The 23,276-nt window shown below is 37.6% G+C and overlaps 1 protein-coding gene across 3 annotated transcripts in view; it reads right to left on the reverse strand.

Annotated features, from left to right (window-relative positions):
- The window catches only part of creb5b (cAMP responsive element binding protein 5b), a 74,154-nt gene that overhangs the window by 26,963 nt on the left and 23,915 nt on the right, over positions 1-23,276 (reverse strand). For all 3 annotated transcript variants that reach the window (XM_084089520.1, XM_084089522.1, XM_084089521.1), the window contains 2 exons: positions 8,867-8,993; positions 6,905-7,015 (listed from right to left, as the gene is read on the reverse strand). In XM_084089520.1, coding sequence (XP_083945646.1) covers positions 6,905-7,015; positions 8,867-8,993 — 238 coding nt within the window. The remainder of the gene's footprint in view (positions 1-6,904; positions 7,016-8,866; positions 8,994-23,276) is intronic.

Genomic DNA, 23,276 nt, shown 5'->3' on the forward strand with positions numbered 1-23,276 from the left:
GTCAGTTTGTTCTGTCTTTTTTTTGTGTTTATTGCTCATACTTTGATTGTTTGTTCCCATTTTATTACAGTTTACGTGTACTAAATTGGTACTAAATTATATTTATGCAGTAGTTGTAATCCATTTATTCACTTTTTGAGCATAGACCTTAAAATTTCCCAACTTTAACTGTCATAAATCTTGAATGCTTTGGAACACATAAGTTTGGTCTATTTTTAAAGAAGACACATGGCAGATTATTGTTTTAAAAAGAGAACAAAGTTTTATGTTTATTGTATTAAAATGCACAAAAAATACTATTTTCACATTTATATGCAATATATATTTTCCAAAATAAGTTTTACTCTAAAACTGAGAGAAAGTCATAAATCTAACCAAGTAGTGTTCCAAAGTTTGAGCTTGATATCTCAAAAAAAATTAGCTTTCAGAAAGATTTTGTTTGGGCAGCACCAAACGTTTCCACTAGATTCAGTTTGTTTCCCATTCAATTCCAATGCGGTATTTTCCACAGTACAAGTGTGACTATTTTTTCAGGACTTTTTAACCTTTACGAATCACGGTCATGATTTACCAAGTTTCGTACTATTCTGATGAAGTAAAAAAAAAAAAATCCAAAATTACGGAAGAGCATCAGAGGGTTACGGTAACATGGGTCAAAAACAACAACAACAAATAACTAGGGCTATTTTTTATCCATTTATTTACAACATTTTGTTTGAGGTTGGGCAAGTAAAACAATTTAAATTTAGAATTTTGATTAGAAAAAATCCTTAGCATTGAGCAATGTATTGTATTTTTTTCTTCTGAAAAACAAGACAAAAGTACTTATTAAGAATAGGATATACTATTTTTTATATATAAGTTTATAGCTCTACACTGTAAAAAAAGACAAGAAGTTGACTTAACTTAAAATTATAAGGCAACTTGCTGCACAGATTTTTTGAGTTGAGTTTACTCAACTGGAGATGTTATAGTTGAGTCAACTCAAAAAAATCTGTGCAGCAAGTTGCCTTATAATTTTAAGTTAAGTCAACTTTTCTTTTTTTTACAGTGTAAGCAAATATTTACATACTAATGTTTCAAAGGAAGTTGTAAGCTGTATAGTATATAACTGGCAAAAACTCATAAGGACTTTTCTTTTCAAAACCCTGCACAAGCCAAAACAGTGGTGGAACTGAAAGTGGATCCGCAGTGAGTTTGACAGGGTTCAGCTGGCACATACACAGGCATTTTCCTCTCTCTGATAAGAGCATTCATGCTTCCTTTTCCACAGACACCAGAGCTTTCATGTATCAAAACACAGCATGTGGAAAATCAAGGAAAAACAAAATGACCGGGCACGGTTTGGTTATGTGAGATAAATAGATTGTTGTTGAGTGTATATGTCTATGAAAATACATCATAAAGTGAAAAAGAGGAAACCAAGAGAGAAACATGTCTTTATGAACTCTGAATATACTACTATATGACTATACTGTATCTCACTCCCACTTCTACAACAGAACAACTACATCTGCCCAGCACATCGAACAACTGGATATCTGAAACGTATAATCAGGGGCTTTATTAATAATAAATATTCTGGTGCTCAGCCCAAGAGCAAAACAGCCACAAACACGAGCCTGCCCATCCACATCTGGCCTGAGATAAATGACACCTTAACCACAGAGAATGAAGACAGCAAGGCACTCTGCCATACAGCGCTGTATGTGTGTGTGTGTGTGTGTGAGAGAGAGAGAGAGAGAGAGAGAGACGATCTGACAGCGGTCCCGTGGGAACAAAAGCACTTTTAGCAGGTTTTTTTTTCCACCGGAGACCCCCTGGCCCACCACAAAATCAATTTGGCTTCATCGGCCAAAGAGCACCGACACACACGCACGCATACATCTGCACACTGATCCACCATCTAACATACTATATTCTCACACACTCTCTCCCTGTCTTTCTCACATACACAGTCTTTCACTTTCCTCTGTCTCTCGCTTTCTTCATGTTCTCTAGTTCGGCCCCCTCTCTCTCTCTCTCTCTCTCTTGTGGCTGAGGGTTGGGTATGAGGTTACAGTTGGGGGAGATATTTCCCATTTGGAATAAGTCGACATCTCTGTTTAATGAGATTAGGGTTGGATCTCCACACTGAGGTTGTGCTGGGCCGGGACAGGCCATGTGGGGGACACATGGCTCCGATCACCCCAGAACAGGTCACCTGACAGCAACGGTTACCATTATCCCAGCTGCATAGGCGCCAATGCCATATAACAACAAAAAAGAAATTAAAAAAAAGATCTTGCACTGGAAGAAATCTTTGTGCTGTTATATCATACAATATCTAAAAGTCAATCAAACAAAAGAATTCAGAATTGTGGAAAATATTAAGACTTAAGACTTAAAGTTATTTAAATATTTTTAAAAATGTAATCTTTTTTATTATTATTTAAAAAAAATGTATTACCAAACAGAGAAACAAAGAACAAAGAAAAATGTTTTTCAGGTACATTTAGCATATGATCATAATCATTATCATATTATATCAGAATTATCATAATCATTATCATAAGTAATTTATAAGTAATAAGTAAAATAAGTAAAAGACTGTGCATACAGTACACATTGTTTTTCCAAGTACATTTTTCATGTTTGATAATTATTAGTTAATATATAATTGATATCATTAATAATAATCAATAATAATCCAATTAATAAATATTGTTACCAAACATAAAAATCATTTGTTTTTGTTTTACCATTAATCAAATTTAATGTTTGATAATTAGTATTTTATATATAATTGATCTCATTAATAATAATTACATGAATAAATATTGTTATATAACATGTTATAGCCTCAATATAATACTAATCATATTTTTGACTGATGGAACACTAGATGTTGGCAGCTGTTCTTTTCATCACTTTAAAATGTCATCCATTTTACATATTTATATATATTTACATTCTTACAGATAATTTCATTATCCAGCATTCAAAGGCACAATGACCCATGTTTAATTCTTCCTACACGATTGTTTTAGTGGCTCTTGAAAGCTTATAACAAATGGTTTCATGTGTCGGAGCAAAAGAGAGAAAAAAAAAAAGGAATTTATAATTCAATTACAATCAGGGCCGAGAGAGAGGCATGGAGGGGGGGATGAGCCTGGAGTCCAGCCAGGGGACAGATACGACTGCACATTAAAGTAATATTATGCTCCCCCTGCCCGTTCCCATGGCAACAAACGAAAGGATTAAAAAAATGCACGCGGCGATCAATCTCCAGCGGGACAGAGGGAAGGAGAGAGAGTTAAGTGCTCTTCGAACGCTCTTTCCACCGTCAGAATCATCACTCATGCTTTGACATAGAGACACTCTCCCTCCTTTTCTGTCTTTTATCTTGTATTGTTTTTCTCTATTCATCTCAGCCGCCTCCTTTCTGGAAATGTCTGCGCTCCCCTTTTTCTCAGAGCAAAATAATTAACTCCCTCCTGAGTCCAATTCCAAATCCACAAATACCGGATTATTACATGTATAATTAGTGGATTTTAATCTAATTACCAAATCTGTCTTGCTGATCCTCTTGCCACCGCTATGAAGCTCAAATAAAACTTATCGGGATCTACGGTAACTGTACAAATCCAGGCAGACGGATGTAACCGTCCTGGAATAGTCCACAGTCATCATTTACTCAACCTTAAGCAGTTCCAAACCTGCATGATTTTCTTACATGGGACAAAAAAAGTTACATTTGATTTGAATGTACAGTACATAAACACAAATTAGCTGTTTGGATTATGTTCACCAAATAACAATTTAAATTTGAGTCTATTCAAAACATAAATAAAAGTTTCAGACGACATGGAATATATTGCATAAATCATATAAACTACATTTATGATACTTCTATAGGCCTGCTTGCATCTTGATTGATCAGACCGGTTCTGCACACTGTAAAAACCCTTACCATAAATTTTAATGGTAAAAGACTAAAAATGCTACAGCAAACTGTAAGTTTTATGTTTCAGATTGCTGTTAAATGAATGCTTCTTGCATTATGTTAGTGATGGTGTGTATGACTACCCTGGTAATCCAGAGTTCTCGCAAGAGCACAAGTTGAATTTGCTCAGCGAGTTACTCTGGTGTCGAGTAATGATGCTCATTAAATATGCCCCTCGATCTGAGCTGCACCAATCACATCGGGTTATCTGATATAGGCGGGCCAGAGGCGAGATGACGACAGCGCTGTGACGTCGAAGTCATTAGTAAACATTGCAAGATGGCTATGGATGAATACCAGTTGTTTGAAACGGCTTTGGTCGCTACAATGAACGAGTTAGACTTGACATTTTATCTAAAACAGGAACAGAAGACGCCGCTCGAATCGTTCCTTTGCAAGTAGGACGTTTTTGCTGTTTTGCCGACCGGATACGGTAAGAGTATAATCTACCAGTTAGCTCCGCTGGTAGCTAAGCGTATGGGGCTTGTTGTGATTGGTCGTAGTGTTATCCAATTGCGTGCAGTGAGATTTTCAAATGCATGCTTGGTGCCGCCCCTCGAGCTGGGCGATTTTCATTAGTCGACGCCAGACCATTAATCTTTTAGATTTAGGTCTGGATTTCCAGGCTAGTGTATGACACTGCAGTCTCTATATATTAGTATTTCCCTGGTATTAAGATGCGTTTAGGTTGATTGGATCACAAGTGGATGACGCTAAATACAGGTTCTGTCAAGACCACTATCGTCAAAGACGATTGACAATTAGCATACAGTTTGGATTGGCGGTATGGTTCTGTTCTGGGCAAGAACTCCCTGCGCATCCATGCAGTCTAGCATGGATAAGAGCAGGGAGAGCAGCGATAACCCCCCTTAGGGTAAACAGAAAAGAACCAACAAGAATGTATTGTAGATATCATTAATGTCACCATTTTAATGTACAACATAATCCGAGAAATTAGTCTGATTCAAGATGAATCAGAATGCCAAATCCTGACTGGATGAGAGGTGGAGCTGGGGATGGAGGAGGGTAATTAGCTCCTGAGAAACGCGATAGCTGTTGATAATACTGAAGGAGCTTATATATGAATACAGTAATAGGGGTCATATTCCTATAGGTAGAGTCAGCTGATGCAAGCTTGACTAACATGACCTGCTTGAACTAATGCTACACTTGATTGTAAACAGGGTCTAAAACGTTTTGAAATTGTCCACTTTCGACAACTTCCAGAGGTAGTGGAAAATGCATTTGACCGGCCGCAAAAGACCGCCTACTGGCCTCACGCGTAAACATTATGGGAAGCGTGCTAGTCGACGGGATTTGAACTTTATCGGCTGGAGACCTAAGTTTGAAGACGAAAAACATACAAAACACAATGTTCTCTCACCATTGCTGATTTCTAACACTCAGCGTGGTCTTGCGGCTGTGACAGCAGAAATGAAAGCTGCTGGGCACGTTCATATGTAAATTACGCAAGTTTATTTTGTCCATTTGATTGAAGGATCTAGGGAAAAAAAACATACTTTATCCGCCCATAGACCCTCCCCTTAAAGAAATCAGGCCAGAAGTGTTTCGAAAGTGGACAAAAGAGATTAAAATAGGTGTAAACAGGAATGTCTCCCTCGCCTACTTGTGATCCAATCGTCCAAAACGCATCTTAATACCAGGTGTAAACAGGGCTAAAGGTAGTTGTCAGTATCATAGTTATGTATATGTAGATGCCACATTCGACCGCTCCAGACAGGTCAACGCGTCCGACATCTCGGAACGGTCAACATTTCAGATGCTGTCGTCACTCACAATAAAAGTCAATGAGTTTTTCCAAGATGCCACAACACTGCGCAGTCTCTGATTGTAAAAAACGCTATGATTTAAATTCCCAAAGAAATGGGATAACCCTTTACAGGTGAGAGTGTGTTGGTTTGTTTTTATATGTATTAAAGGAATAGTTCACTTCAAAATGAAAATTATATCATCATTTATTCGCCCTCAAGTTGATTCAAACGATTTCTTTCTTCTTCTGAACACAAAGGAAGATATTTTGAAGAATGTCGGTAACCAGACAGTTGATGAACCTATCTTAACAGTGATAAACTAAATCCTACAAAAATAATCTGCTGAAGTCTATAGCAGATATAGATATTTATACATATGTATAACTACGGTTACAGACGTCCCGTCAACTTGCTCTCGGGTGTTTACGGACCGGCTTTGACCGTTCTAATATGGCGGATGACTTACGCATGGCATCCCATTGAAACAGCCGCTAATGAGCATATGTACAGTGTACTATGTATCTGTGGTCAGTATATTACAAAGTTACAAAACAATTTTAGCAATTTCGTAAATTAACACTATATCAGTGAATGAGATTTGTACATTCCTGTAGCAACTAGAGAACTATAAATAAGTTTGTCTTGTCATCTGGACAAATTGATGAAATGTGTAAAAAAAAAAAAAAAAAATTCCTTTTCTTTCAATTCCTAGGCTTTCTCCACCAGTCTATTTCTTTCTCTTTTTCTCGTTCTCTCTGTCTCCGTGTGCTCTGACTGACTGCTTTGTTTCTGATGAGATCACCACCATGCCGAACTAGTGCTAACAAGCAGCAAAGCCACAAGTGTATGTTCAGGGCATCAAGATATACAGTACATCGGACAAGCTGGCATACATTCATTGCAGTAAAAGAAAGAAAAACGTGTGTGTGTGTGTGTGTGTGTGGCTGCGTGTATATGAGCAACAGAAAGAAAGAAGTTTTCTTATGCTCATACGTGCTTGTGTTGTGTATCTTATACGGGTGACTAGTTCCATAACTATAAGAAGATAGAAACAGAAGATAGAAAAAAATCACAAATCAAATTATACAGGCCAGGCAAGCAAGAAAATATGCAAGTATGTGTGTGTGTGTGTTGATGACGGACTCACCAGCTTTGCTTCTGAGTGCATGGATGGAACATGAGGGGAGGAGCATGAGCTGTTGTGGGCGGGGCCTTGCATGCCCATCATGTTGGAGCCCATAGACATTTGCCTCTCCATCTGTACCCACAAACGTGAATATAATACTTTAGAACCAAACACATCAATGCATGAAACTAATTGAATAAAAAATTACATTTTCAAAACCAAAGCAATTTCACAGCAAGCTACAATGTAAGTGTGTTAATCTTTTACATTACTTTGGGGACAAAATTACTGAAAAGCATTTCTACAATTACAATGTAATAAAAGTTGCTGCATGCCTTAAATTTTTAAGTACAATCAACTTGGACATTTAAGTAATTTCAACTTAAATTACATTAAACTGAGTTAAAAATGAGTTGAATCTTGTATAACATAAAAAAAGTTAAATATTGCTCAACTTATTTTGATGAGTTAAAGCAATGCAAAAACATATGCTAACATAACTTATTGATCATATAATTGTTTACAGATGGGAACATCATGGAGACATTTGGTTTATAATTGTTCATGTTTTAGTCTAAAAACACAAAACATAATAGTTAATATTTATTTATAATGCAATAATCTTAAGTATTTATTATTAAATATTATTAATATATTAATTTGTATTTATGTATGCGTTTTTGAATGGTTTAAAATAATTTTGTCAATATGTAGTAGTAAAAAAGTCAAAGTATCTTTGACCTTCGTCAAAGGGTAAAGTGGCTTAAAATATTTGAATATACATGTTCTTAATTCCAATAACACTAAAGTTATAAATTAACATTTATTTATAATCTAAACAGTTGATATTAGTATTATTTAAATATTTATTATTTCATTTTTATTTATTTATAAGTTATTTTAGGTTTAGGGTCACACTTTAGTATTTAAAAAAAGCTTTATATGTAAAAGTCCATGGCCGAACATCACATTTAGATAGCTACGTAAATATATGCATGTGGTTTAATGTGTGTATTTATACATATTCCACAACTCTGCGGGAAAATCAGCAGTCAAAGAGAAGCTAATAGAGGAAGCTGAATACTGCAGAAGTGTGAAGTCTAAAATAGGACTATTAACAAGACCACAAACTCAACCAAAGCTCAGTTCTGTGAGCATGACAGAATATCTTAATTCAGAAAGTCTCAATTAAATGCGACTAAAAGGCTGAAATGGAGGTTTTAGATGTTTGCGCTCATACAAAGAGTGCGCTGGTGATTTACGTTCAGTTTAAGGTGAGGGAAACTGTAAAATGGTACTTTCAATATATGTGTGTGTGTGAGAGAGAGAGATTGAGAGACTGGGGGTCCTGTTACTAAAACCCAAGACCTCCAAAATCTCCCTCCGACCCCCCTTTCCAACCCCCTGATGACCTATTGCAGGGTGAAGGCGCAGCAGTCCGCAGTAATTATTGGAGGAATATTTGGTTTAAAAATATCACCCCACCCTGCACCCCTTTCTTGGGATGTCAATCGAGAGAGAAAAAAAACGTCCTACTTTAATTTAATCAACTCTGTGCTTTTACCTCTATAGCCAACATGGACTGGCTTATGTTACAATGAGAACATGTGTTGTGTCATTAGAACCCTGATATGGGCGGCTCGCACACACACACGGACACACACACACACACACACAACCTCCTTCCTCAGCCTGCATTCAGGTTCCTATTGACATTTCTGAAATAGAATTAAAACGGATCGAGCTTTGGTAGAAAATTACACCTCTGCTGATGGGCTTCCTGATAAAACAGCCACTGATATGGGCCACGGCACTGGAAAAGGCATTAATTTAAAGCAGACTGCTGATAAAAGCATGAGAATGGTGCATGAAAGATTCGTTTGTGTGCGTATTAATGCGTTTCGGTTGTCAGAGGCATCAGGAAACCACGACTGAGAAGTGCAAATGCATTGTGTGTGTTTGTGGCTGCATTTATGATCTCACAGGCATCAGAACAGCAGACGATCCTTGCATAGTGGGGTCAGGCAGTGTGCCAGGCATGGAGGCCGGCAGTGGCTGTCGCTGTCTGTTCCTCAGGTGCAGCAGCGAGGAAAGGGAACCAGGCACTGGCCTAAAAAACAGAGAACAAGAAGAGAAAGAAAAATTAAGGAAAAGGGAGATTGACCTGTTTCCTCGGATGAAACTTCTGAGGAAACTGACGTCACAAGCACTAAACATTTGCAGTTATTAGGAATTGGTATCATACTGTCAGTGAATTCAGTTCTCGTTGTGGTTTGTCATAGTTCCTAATAATTTTCAGTGACTCATTTTGTCTAATTAAAGGCATAGTTCATCGAAAACTGAAAATTCTGTTAGAATTTACTCATCCTCATGTTGTTCCATGAGGCTTTTTTTTCTTATGAGATACTACGGAGATATTTAGCAGAATGTCCCAATTGCGCTTTTCCATATAATGTGTCGTGTAACATTTATATAATTCATCTATAAAAAAGAATCTATGATGAAGAAATCGAAGATTATTTTGAAAATCTAGTTTAAAAAATGTGCCAAGTTTTTAAAAATACTGTAAAAAATGATATGATCAACAAGTTATGACAACATATGTTTTTACATTTCTTTAACTCATCAAAATAAGTTAAGCAATTTTCAACTTTTTTATGTCAGTTTATTCAACTTCTTTAAGTCAGTTTAATGTGATTTGAGTTGAAATTACTTAAATATCCAAGTTGATAGTACTTAAAAAGAATTTTTTTTACAGTGTACTCACTTTGTATTCATGTTTCATACGTTTTTTAAAAAACTTTTATGCCATTTTCAAGAGAAGTTTACATCCTAAAAATGGCTATAAAATTGCAATGTGGTGTAACCATTATACAAAAAAAAATATTTTCCTCATAATTTGAATATATGTGTGTACATATTTTAAAAATGATTGTTATTTTTTTCACAAATATTAATTTTTAATTCATAAATATCACTATGGCTTGCATGGGGACTTCACATAACCTTGCCTTGTCATAAAAAATGACTGATATTTATTTATTTATCTGATATTTAAGAGACTTATTGACCTTGGTACATGGTCATGAGGTTCTGCAGTTTTTTTATTTTTATATAACAGATAGAACAAAGAATTAAGCGTCATGTCATCGACCCAATAATAAAATTGAAATATTGGCCGAACTATCTCTTTAAGAAGTAATCACACAAAGTCAGGCATGCACAGAGAGGCAGAATGGCTTTCCCAGCAAGAGAAGTTCTGCTGGAAGGTTTACTCTTGCCTTAAGGCTGATCAAAGTCTGTGTGCTTCGATAAAAATCAATAAATACGTGGGTATGGATGAATACAAAAATATGCTAAGAGGAGTATCAGCCTATTACAAATCTCTCTCACAGTTAGTGAAGTCTGCAAACACATGAGAGAGTTTAATAGGATAATACAATAAACATATATAAAATGTTTTCTAATACAGGCGATGCACTTCCCAGGGGTGACACACAATGCGCAGTTTCAACACACCAATGCACAACTTCCTCTCCAGGTTGGCATGAAGCTGCCAGCGTTACACTTCCCCTGACCACACTGATATTTAGGTAGAACGTGTCAGATATAGCACTCACTAACTTCACTATTATGCCGTCCTGTAGGACCACCACAGTGTGGAGAAACGCCGCTTGTCTGAATAACCTTTAGCCTCAGATGACAAGCATTATTTGGGTCTGATTGGAGGGCTGACGGACAGCTAAAAGGGAAAGGAGGGGGTCCCCACCTGAACAAATACCTGTATTTATCCGGCCTAAATAGCAGCATTTACACTGCATGATTACTGTGTACGTATACACACACACAAGCACATACGGTCATTAACATTCTGACATATTGTCATTTGAGTCTAACACTCCAATCCATCACATGCTTAACAACCTCACATCTCTAAAACACACATATACACACCCAGCTGAGATTTAGCTCATTTTTTAAAGGAATAGTTCACCCCTAAATGAAACTCACATTTTCTTTATTGTGGGAAGAAACTCTTTTTCATACAATGAAGCTCCAAAATAGACAAATAACAGCAAAAACAATAAACTTCCATTAATATCCATTTCCTCACATTTGTATTGCAAAGTTTTCAGAAACCATCCAATAGCTTTGTGAGTAACCGACCCAAACTGAAATTGTTATTTGCTAGAAATATTCCCCTCGGCTGTCAAATCTAATTTGCGTTACCTTATATTCAGGTTCACAATGCCTGGAATAGTTCACAAGTTATATGAGCAACTTTTTCTGGAATTTTTTGTCATACTTGGTGCTTGGCAGCCCCAATCTCATTCACTTTCATTGTGTGGAAAAGAACAGCTACTGTAGGATATCCCGCCAAATTACTCTTTTTGTGTTCCACAAAAAAAGTAAGTATAAATAAATGACATGAAGTTGAGTATAAGATGAGAGAAGTTTAATTTTGCAGTGAACTATTGCTTCACTCTAGCATTTTAAGCAAAAAAAGATGCTAACAACATTAGCATTCCGCTAATAATAGAAAACCTGCCACAAAACACAGAGACTGCAAAGGTTCTCTAGATTAACTTTTGAATAAGTACTTACTTCACAACCATTAAAAAGTATGTTCTATGTAGTCTAAATGCGGATCCGGACATACTACATTTGTTGTCACTTGTGAACTACCAGTGTTAGTAGCATCACTTCACTGCCATTCACAACTCCTCTCCCATGGCCTCATGGGATAGTAAAGTGTCTACTGGATGCACATTACCGTGAATTTGTACACACTACTCATTTCACATACTGTTTTTGCCTACTTTGTGTATACTAGGATGCAGCCAGAGTTTGTTCCATTTTGGTTCAGTGTAATAATAAAATATAAGGGAATTTAGTTGGTAAAAAAGGATTTACATTATTGTGGTGGAGAACAGCCACAGCTCAGCTCTGAGCCACCATTCAGAGAGTGGGAAACAGAGAGCGGGTCAACTCTCTACGGGCCAGTCCCGCTGCACATTAAAACTCAGCGAACAGGAAACAGCCTTAATTAAGAGCTCAACCTGGCCAACGGGAAGAAAGGCGCTTTAGACGCTATACAGGTTCCCTGCCAAACTCGTTCACCTGCTCCTAAGCGAGAGAGAAATAAAGAATGTGTCAACAGAGAAAAGAATAAACCTGTTATGAAAGTAGCAAATTATCAGAACAGACAAAAACTTTCCATACTCCCAGAAAAACTGCTCATGTGGGTGTACATCAAGTGCATGAATGTCTGCGACTGTGTGTGTATGTGTGTGAATGATGTACTCTATATTTTGTATTAATGACAGGCTGTCATTTCAGAGGGAATAATAAGACCCCTGGAGGGTGAGGGGTGGGCATACAGACACACTCAAAAACACACACACATACACAGTGCAATCCTGACCCTCTCCTCTCACATTACACACACTGTCTCCCTGTTCCAACATGACATCACTCCTCCCTTTCTATTCCTCACCGTCTTTTCTCTTTCAGCAGAATCCTCCACTATCTTTTCTCTCTCTGAGCTAATAGACACCAAACACAACATCACTGACGTTACTAGAGAGCCTCGAGTCTAGAGAGTTTAAGAAGTTACTCCATTCTCTCCTTGCATAGAGTTATAACATCACAGGATAATCTAAAGTTATGCATTTACAAGAATTACGGTACATAATGAATTCTTGAACAGAATATAGGGGCATTACTCTTGAAACACAAGGAGAATTTCTGTTTAAGCCTTTTGTAAAATGATTGTTATTTGAATTGTCACAATTCAGTGCAACCATTCATGCAAGAAAAGTTTTGAGAATGATTTTCTCATTCAGCTTTTTTTAATGAATGATGCCTAATTCTAGAAGATTGTAAATTATAATCCAGGCATATGCAATGTATTTCAGAATACAATCTAAGACAAAATACTTGAAGAATGTTGAAAGAAGACGTTTCTACATTTTAGCAAGTGATGTTCACTGCATTCTAAAAGAAAGAATCGAAGAAGTGTTGAAGAGTTCTAGATTCTTCTTTTCTAAAGAATAATTTATGAAGGAAGGAAGGAAGGAAGGAAGGAAGGAAGGAAGGAAGGAAGGAAGGAAGGAAGGAACTGAATAAATTTTAGAAGATTATATTTCTGGCTGGTTGACCAACTGAAACCTGGTCTAAAGTCAATGGCGCAGTATATATATATTTTTTTATTTAAAGGGCACATTAGTAATATGCGCCTATAGGCGGGTGCACAACGCGCATACACTCTTGTTTATTGCTCGTGCTTATTACACACACAGGGACACCCAGCAGCACACAAACTAGCCAAATATTAAATATAAAAGGATTACGATGTAAAAGATTAATATTGTGCACATAAAGATATGGTGGAATCCGGCTTGTCCCGTAGATGGTCTGATCACAAGCTTTAACCTCGCGCACAAGCAGATCCGTTTCCTCTCTGGAGAAGAGTTCAGTCTTTCCGCTTGCAAATTCCGTCATGTAACCATCGAATCTGCCATGGCGCGAGCGCAACTGGCTTTTAAAGAGAATGGGAGATGAGACTCTGATTTGTTTAACGCACGTAAATCCCAAAACACACCCATTACTCATTAAGAGAATAGGGACAACCCTTTTAGACCATTGCGCCTGGCGCGTCAACCATTTTTCCCGTCGTTAAACTAGCAAAAGTGGATTCGGACACGCCCTAAGTGCACTTGCGCCGTGCGCTTTAGACCATGCACATTCAACACATTCTAGAACAGAATTTAAAATAAACTTTTTAAAGAATTCTTGAAGATTATAGTTTCTGGCTAGTGACATTCAACAAATTTTAGAACATAATCTACAATAGAACTCTAGAAGATTTCTAGGATCCTTAGGAAGTTTGTATATTTTAAATAAGGCAATTCAAAGCATTCTAGAATACAATCAAAAAGATAAAAAAAAAAATTATGAATTATGGATAGTTATATTTAATAACTTTAGACATAAAAAATAGAGAAAAAATCTAGAAGTTTCTTTATTCTGGAGAGTGACATTCAGTGCATTCTTCAAGAATTCTATAAAATTACAGATTCTACACATAATTCAAGCCTTTAAACATAATTTACAATTTACAATAACCATTGTAAATATAAGCATATTACAGTAGGTTCTAGAATACAAAGACAACTCTTAAAAAAGAATTATAAAAGATTGTAGATTCTGGATAAACATATTCAATGTTACAGAACAAGTTTTGATATTCAATACACAATATAACATACATTCAATACGTAACATAATCTAGATTTTTTTTTTTTTAAATTCTCCAAGACTCTCAATTCTGGATACTAACATTTAATACATTCTTCAACACAATCTAGAGAGGAATTCCAAAAATTCTGGAAAATTGCACGTAATTCAAGTCTTTACATAAACAATACATGTTGCATTCAATCTTTCTACAGCTGTCCTAAACTTCTGATCAAAGTAGGAGAAATTATAAAATGTAACGGTGTTTAAATGCCACTATAAGCGCATTCACCCATCTCTACATGCCCAACTGAAGTGACTTCAGTGTAAGAGGCTTGACTACCACTTCAGTGAGGGAGAGAGACAAGAGCCAGAAAGAGAGAGAGAGAGAGAGAGAGAGAGAGAGAGAGAGAGAGAGAGAGAGCCAGGCACAGTCAGCCCACTGACTCATATCCTTCCCTTCTGACTCCACTCCAGCAATGATGTAATGCTCTTGGCTTCTTACACCCCCCCCCCCCCCCCCCCCCCCACACTCCCCCAAACCCTCTTCCCATCTACCTCTCTTTTTAAGTCTACACTCTCTCACCATCTCTCTCTAAATACCATGTTCTCTCTCTCTCTCTTACTCATTGCACCACACTAACTTGAGCAGACACTGCAGCAGCGATGGTGCAAAAACGTTTCTCCTTTTTTTTTTTGTACATTCGCTGTGTGAATGTAACCAAAACAGCCCGGGGCACGGTTCCAGCCGCTGGGAGACGGTGGTGCGGTCTCCATGGCAATGGGCCTAAACAGCGGGAGAAACAGAGAGAGGCCAAACAGCTTGCAGCTGCCTGGCGTCCGAGTAAACACAGCACAGGACCTGCCCCTGATTTACCACTTTAATCACACTCAGAGAGAGAGAGAGAGAACGGGCTTGCCACGGGCCCAAGGACTGCAGAGTGGGTAGAATCATATGAATCTGATCAAATAAATCAAGCTGAGAAGGGCCGTGAGGGAGCCTGAGTCTCATTAAAGACCGGTGAGGACGGGGCGATGAAAAAGCGCCATTCGGAGGAGGGACTTCACTAGATTGAAGGCCTGCGTAAAGTCAAAGTCTGTCAATGAGAACAACGGCGAGAGACTTATCTTGGAATACCTCAGGGCAAGCAAGCATGGCACAGCTCACCACAAAGCCCCAATTATGCACGGATACATCTCTCATCCCAGCCGGCTGAGCGAGAAAGACAGTGTGAGGGGGAAAAAAGAGAGAGAGAGAGAGAGAGAGAGAGAGAGAGAGAGAGAGAGAGAGAGAGAGAGACAGACAAACAGAGAGGTTTGGCTCAAGGCCAGCCAGTTGTTTCTTCCCATGACTGAAACTATGCTGAGAGGTTTCCAGCATGACTGACCGAGGGAGGTTTCAGGCTCCACCCCCACCTGTCCGTCAAATTCATCACACTGAGAGCAGCATGACTTGAATCCTTCCCATGGCTTTTCAATAGCACTCTTAGCCATGGAAAGGCAAAAGGCACACAAAAAGAATGGATTTACTTCAAAACAATTTTCCCTCAGAAATTGCTAGTAGATTTCTCAAATAATTAGCAAGAAACAGCAAGTAACATTAAATTAAACAAAATTTTGGAGTAGAAAGTAAAACAACAGTAATCTTTTTTTTTACCTACCACTTCAATAATAATTTTTTTTTACAGTCTATTGGCTTTGCAAACAATTCATTATGACATCCCAGCACTCAATTCCACACCAATTTCCATTTGTCAACTTCCCTTGGTCTAATGAATACAATTTTAATCATTGTCATTTAAAAGTTGAATAAAATTAAAATTAGATGCTATTTACATTCTTAATACAAGATCTTAGTCTTACGGCCCCAATATTCTTCAAGCGAAATTGAAGAACAAATGATGTCATTTTGAATTAATTCTAGCCAAAACAAAGTTTTTGGGATTTCGTTTTGATGGTTTTGAAACGACTCACTAGTGCACATTTTCCAGAAAACTTTCCATGCTCGGAAAGTTTACAAACACAAACTTCAAACTTCTTTGTACCCCTGTGCAAAGAACAAAAAAAGTCATTGCTGTGAGTATATTGGGGAGTTTATTGTGAACATTTCTGATATATAATTCCAAAGAAGTCATTTGGAGACTATTTTTTCAGGTTCCAATCAATTCCCAAAGGATAAAATCAGATTTCACCCAACTTTTTTTTTTCTCACTGAATATCCTGTTTTATTTGTAAATATGTCAAATTATGAAGAAAAAAAATGGTGTGGATTCAAATGCTGTTTCATGCTGACTTTAAAGTGTCACTTGTTCGTCAAACAGCTGTGAAACCACAGAATGTGTAATGTTACCATAAAAAAATATCATGAAAACAATATGTTTTCATGGCACAGGGCAATGTACCATGATATTACAATCTCACACCACCATGAACCATGGTACCACATTAATGTGTTGTCTAATGACCTATAGTGGGGTCCAATATACCGAGAGCTCTATGTTTTTTCAATTATTTTAACAAATGACGCTACAAATGATCTGCGTAAATTTGGGCTAGTTTGTGTAAAACCTGCTGATCATTTTGGAATTCAAAAAGCATCTTGTTCTTCAATGAAGACAGGAACATCTGACCTTTTTTTACAAGTACACATGGTCACAAATTTACTTCTTTAAATTTAGAAATAGTGTGATGTGTGCAACCAGTGGATAGTGTGCAATCCCAAAAAGACTGAGGAAGATTGAAGATCCCACATTAAAGAACTGTGACTGTAAAGACTATAGGTACCAAGAAAGGCATCCTTGTGTTTAAATTGTATGTTACACAGTATCGTAAATAATTACATTTTATAAAATGTCTTTGTTTTACTTTAGAAAAAGGTTCAAATTAGATTTTGAATCCCACATTTTCAATGTGATCTCAAGACTTATGGACTCCAAAGTACACCTGTCCCTGTTATTTATATCCATATAAAATACTATATAAAAGTCTTTCATGTCCACCTGATCACTTGATTTTCTTGACTATCCAGCACCCCAGATCCTTTCCTCTTCCCCTTCTCCATCCTTTCATATTCTCAATCAAGGTCCCCTTTCCCTCTCTTCCTGCCTTCCTGTTGTCTGCTCTGAGGGTATCTCTCTCTCTCTCTCTCTCCCTCTCTTTGCCGGAGTATGTGTGCGTTTCTGCATGTGTCTGTGTGGTGGACGAGGATGACACAGTGGTGCTGGAATGAGAGGAGCAGGGCCTGGGCGTTCCTCTCCAAACGCACTATTAAACCCTACGCCGTACACAATGAGCTCACTCTAATTCAGCTCAGATGTACATCCTGCCCGTCTGTATTCTCTCTCTTTCTGTTTCCTTCTGTCCTCTGAAGTTCTTTCTCTTTCAGACATGCACAATCCAGGCATACATCCAGAAGATGCCACCCTACATGGTAAGATTATCTCAGGCTGGACGACCACAAGTTTTGGCTTTCTCTGTATGCCGTAATTAGCTAAAACATCAACCATAGTTTGTTTTTCCATAAGAGGGGTCACAGAGTTTAAATCCTAACAATGAGGTTCTGCGTTTTTGATCAATGTGATTGAAAGCAGTCTGTGAAGAAATCGATGACGTCTGTGTTTTGGCCCACAAGAGGAACTGGAGGGGGGTGGGGGAGGGTTTGAGAGGGCCCTCCTATGCAGCCTCGCACAAAAACAACACTGCACGCTGCCTCGGCTAGGGTGAATCAGAGTCCCAAAGAGCAAGTATCAAGTTTTGACAGGTTGGAGGCATAAAACTGTGCAGTACGCGAGCATTTCAATTCTACAATGTCGTAATAGAACGAAAAAGAAGGTAACATTGTCTTTCTTGACTTTAAAGGGTTAGTTCACCCAAAAATGAAAATTCTGTCAGTAATTACTCACCCTCATGTTGTTCCAACCGCATAAGACCTTCGTTCATCTTCGGAACACAAATTAAGATATTTTTGATGAAATCTGAGAGCTGGATCACTTCTCCATAGGCTTCTAGGTGGCCGAAACTTGCTGGCCCAGAAAAGTTATTAAAGAGATCGTTAATATAGTCCAAGTGACTACAGTGGTTCAATCTTAAGTATATCAAGCAACGAGAATACTTTTTGTGCGCAAAAACAAACAAAAATAACGACTTTATTCCACTATTCATTTCCTTCTCTCTGGATCTCTAGTTGGTTCACGTAGTGTTTTTGCGCAGCACGTCTGTGTTGCACGTCACCACGTAGGCTCACTATTGGCCGACGCTGGTCATGTGTGTGATGCGTGATGACGTATAACACAGACGCGCAGCGCAAAAACACTACATGAACCAACTAGAGGCCCAGAGAGAAGGAAATGAATAGTGGAATAAAGTCGTTATTTTTGTTTGTTTTTGCACACAAAAAGTATTCTCGTCCGAAGATGAACGAAGGTTTTACGCGGTTGGAACAACATGAGGGTGAGTAATTACTGACAGAATTTTCATTTTTAGGTGAACTAACCCTTTAATATGAAGGGGGAAAAAGATAGGGATAAAGTTTAAAATCAGTCAAACAGTCATATTGTAATAATGTCCCAATTACAGGAAATAAAGTCACAATTGAGAGATATAAAGTAATATTTTGAGATGTAAAGTAGAAATTACAAGAAATAAAATCACAATTTCAAAGTATAGTCCCATGCAAAGTAAAAAAATAGATATTTTTATGATTTATTTTATATTTATATCAAATTGTGAGATAAAAAGTGGTGATTAAAAGTGATTTACATCTTCACCCTTTATTCAAATATTATAAAAAAAATGAAAATATTTTGTAAGCATATTGTGAAGCTGTGCTTGGAATCAGTTGTTTTACTTGTGATATGACAAACTCGTTGATATGAAAAATAACGCAATGAAACATACAAAAACAAGAAAGAACCAACAAAATATTAATAACTGATTATGTTGTAGTCAATGTATGCTTTTTCCAGTGAGCTTTTTGTTTTTATAATGCATTTTTTTTTTTACATAAAAAATAAAACCTGTAGCTGTAGTTCCCTTTCAGTCGGTCACGTTCGACGTCACGTCGGAACGTCACAGACGTATTGGTATCACGCCTGAGAGTCCAATCACCTACCACTATAAACTAAATGAGCCAATGGACATTGGCGTCCCATCCAGCACCTGTGAGACAACAGCAGCTTGCTGCTGGGGCTTACAGTGCTGTTGGTTAGGCCACCTCCACCCTGCAATATGGCACCCTGCAAGTTTACTAAGCCAAAGCACTCTTAGCATGAGGGTAGTTCTGAGCCGGGGTTGATGCAGGAACTACGCACGATAACTGACCGTGACATCCATCCACATTCATGGTCCAGAAGTGTCCCCTGGCTACACCTTGTAGGGGTGCGAGGTGTCGACAAAGCATGCTTTCTTGGTGCTCCCATCTCACAAGTTGGCCTTTTCGGCGACGCTGTCGAGGAGTATGCCCAACAGTTCTTGGCAGTCCAGAAGCCGGCCGAGGCAATCAAGAGCCTGCTCCGAAGTGCTACCAGACCATTCCCAAGGACATGGGCGTCCATTCCCCTGCGGTAAAAAAACAAGCACTCTGGCCGGCCAGCTCAGCCGTGACATCGAGCCCTCCCGCAGGGATACGATGCCGCCCATCTCACTAAATCCTCCAAGCAGTCGGTGAAACTCCACCCCAGAGACGGGCAACCCAAAGACGGATGGAGCTGCTCTTCCCCCGGAGGAGGGCTGGGTGGAGAATCTTTTGTTGCATTTCTGTTCCGGCACTGGCGTCACAGCCAGAGCTACCCAAATTCTCAGTAACAAGCAGCTTCCTCTATCTCTGGGTCCCAAGAGGACGAGGCTGGCGGTGTGCGACGCTATGCCTTGCCACCCTCAGCCCCCTCTTCTATCACCATCGGGCAGCAGCGTGCTCTTTGAGGACGCAACCAAGCCTTCTCACGCACCCCCTGCCCAATCGTGGAACCAGGTAAGTGTTGCACCGCACACTCAGACTATGCCGTCCGAGTCGGATCCCTGCGTTCGGATCTACTGCTAATTGTGGAATAAAGTTTAAAAATCAGACATGAAGTCATATTCTGAGATACAAAGTCTCACTGTTTGATATAAATTTGCAATTGCAAGATATAAGGCTGCAATTATGATTACATTGAATAAATAAAGTCGTATTGTGTGATATAAAATCACAATTAACAAAATAAATTCCCAATTGTGAAGTCACATGTAAACTACAAACTGTAATTTTTTTAAGATCTATTTTGTAGATTTTTTAAGATCTATTTTTGAAAAAAATACAGTCAAATTGTGAGAAATAAAGTCAATAAAGAAATAAAGAAAAAAATCCCAATTAGCATATCAAATAAGTATGCTATTTTCAAGTGCCAGTGTTATAATGAAAGTTATCCTTGTGGTTAAATAGTATTTGTGTTACACCCAAGTAAATTATTTTCACAGCTGCTGTTAGTAAGTCATAGGTCAAAGAACATACGGGTCAAAGGACAATGCTAACATGGCAGGTGAAGCATGTCTGTGAATGTATTTAAACTATACACCTGTATACCAACAAAATGTACTTCAATGGTCAATAAGCAAGTTCTCATCAAATTCAAAGGAATTCGGACATGGCCTCTCTAACGGTTGAAACAGGTTGACTGAGTCACTGCATCTCATGCTGTTGTGTTGCAGGACACGGCTTCCTTTTCAAGCACCAAAATACCCCACAATCTTCCTGTTCTTAAAGGGTGTGAAAACCAACTCCTCTTAGGTTTAGAGGTGTGAAAACACACATGCACGCAAACTGCATGCACTGCAGTAAAGTGAGTGGTTCAGGTTTGCTTGGCTGTTTGAAATTTACCTTTCAAATGTCATTAAATTCGCAGAGGAGCTACAATAACTTCCTGCAGGCTCATGGAGGTTTGCACACTATATACATATATATATATATAACTATATATATATATATATATAATACAGGGCTGCCAACTTTTGAGTTTAGCTTGGAGTGAGATTTTTTTTTTTTTTGGCGAGGGGGGGGGGGGCTATGTAAAAACAAATAACAAAGTGTACTTGTCAAAACATTTGGTAACTAAATAGAATTTTATGAAGTTTAGTGACAACATGTTACAATGTTTACATTGTACAATGACTGGTATAGGATACAGTTTTTATTATTGCTTGACAAAAATTTCAAGATTTCAATTCCATTCTTGTGATTTGATTCCGATTTTGATTCAATATTGACTCATTTGGATACATGTTTATTTTAAATTTTATTTAAAAAAATAATCTCACCTAATGCTGTAAACATAGAGGGCCCAATCTGCTGGTATTATTAAAAATAACATAATAATTAAATAATAATTAAATATAATGCAGTTTTTGTTATAATAACAATTATTTAATGACATAAGTAAAAATATAATAAATATGTAATATAGTGCTCAGCAAAATCTCCTCTCTAGCTATTTTTTCTATTCAATTAACATGCTATGGTCGTTAAATGGCTTTCCTGAGGTAAATGCAACGTTATGTGACATAATTGTTCTCCTGCTGTTATATTGACCTCTTTCCGTGGTTGAAAAACACTAATTGCTCGATATTATGTATACTTTCGGTAAATTGTACTGCATCTTTAAAAAAAAAAGTAACAGATGATCGGTTCACGTGCACTTGAACTGAGGCGCTCAGCGATCTGTCACGTCACATTTACAAGCGCCAAACGTATTTTTGTCTGAATTTCGTAATAAAATTGACGGAATCTAAGAGCTGAGAATTAGTTTAATATTAAAAGTACCTCTTTGCTCCACAATTTTTCTGTGCGTGAGAAAATGGATGTGTGGCGTGAGAGCGTGTGAAAAGTGTCAATTGCGTGAGTCTCACGCTCAATGCGTGAGAGTTGGCAGCCCTATATATATATATATATATATATATATATATATATATATATATATATATATATATATATATGAGAGGAAGTATCTATTTGAGGTGGAACATAATATTCATAGGTTTTTTTTTTCCTCGTGTCAGCTTGGGGAATTTTTGCTTGATTCTTTAGTAATAGAAAAGGAAGTGATCTAAAGGGAGTTATTTTGGATTTATAGGCTAAAGTTCTTAATTTGCATGCTAACTGTTAGCATGCTTGTTATACACTGGTTAAAGCTGATTTTTTTTTTTTTTTTTTTATATATCAACTGGAAATGTTTCACTGTGGATGTAACACAGGAAATGTTTCAAAGGAAATTACACTGAACTGTTCCATGGTAATCATATTTATATGGCACGAATGACAGTTTGCCTTGCCATCCATTTTGTATCTATTATATTGGCTGTCGCAAGTGTGTTTCAACTAAAACTGTCAGTGTCAATCACCAGAGCTCAAGAAGAAAAGAACTATTGTTCTCTCATTTCCGTCTCTTTCAGTGTGTACGGCCACCATTCAGACACTAGTTAGATTTAGTATTCGCCGTTACCAACGTTCTCCAACCCCTGTACTCTCTTATCAGTCAGTCAAAGAGATTGAGCCCCCCTCACAGTGTTTTATCTCAAGCAACTGACTATGTCTAACATATTTAACACTGACATGACTCAGGAACAGATGTTAGTAATTTACATGCAGCAAGCATTCAGATCATTTAGATCACCCTTTCCCCTTTGAATAGCCATGACATTCAAATTCCCTGTGCTCTGTCTTTTCATTTTCCCTTTCTTTGTTAGTCAAGAAGGGTCCAGGTTAAACTTTTTTTGTCAAATTGCCTCTCTGAGGGTCTCCAACCCCCTTTATACCTCTCTGAGAGACGGCATTCCCTCCTGAAAAGACCAGCTGGTTCATGATGGTTAGTGCTAGTCTATCATGTGAACCGACACACTGTATAGCCATGCAAAACTTACAGTAGCTAGTTAAAGAGCATGATCTTTCTGATAAAACTTGTTGACCAAGCTTAATCTAGTAAAAGGAAAAGTTCATTCAACACATGAGACTCAGATATTTTTGTCAATACAAATGAAAGTCAATGGGGTCCAAAAAAAAAAAAAATGATGGAACTTTCTTCAAAATATATTTTGTGTTCCACAGTAGAAAGTCATACAAGTTTGGAATGATAAGATGGTGAGTAAAAGATTAACTATCCCTTAAAAATATACAGTATATTAGCAT

This window comes from Abramis brama (genome assembly GCF_963993115.1).
Source record: "Abramis brama genome assembly, chromosome: 17".
Taxonomy (NCBI): Eukaryota; Metazoa; Chordata; class Actinopteri; order Cypriniformes; family Leuciscidae; genus Abramis; species Abramis brama.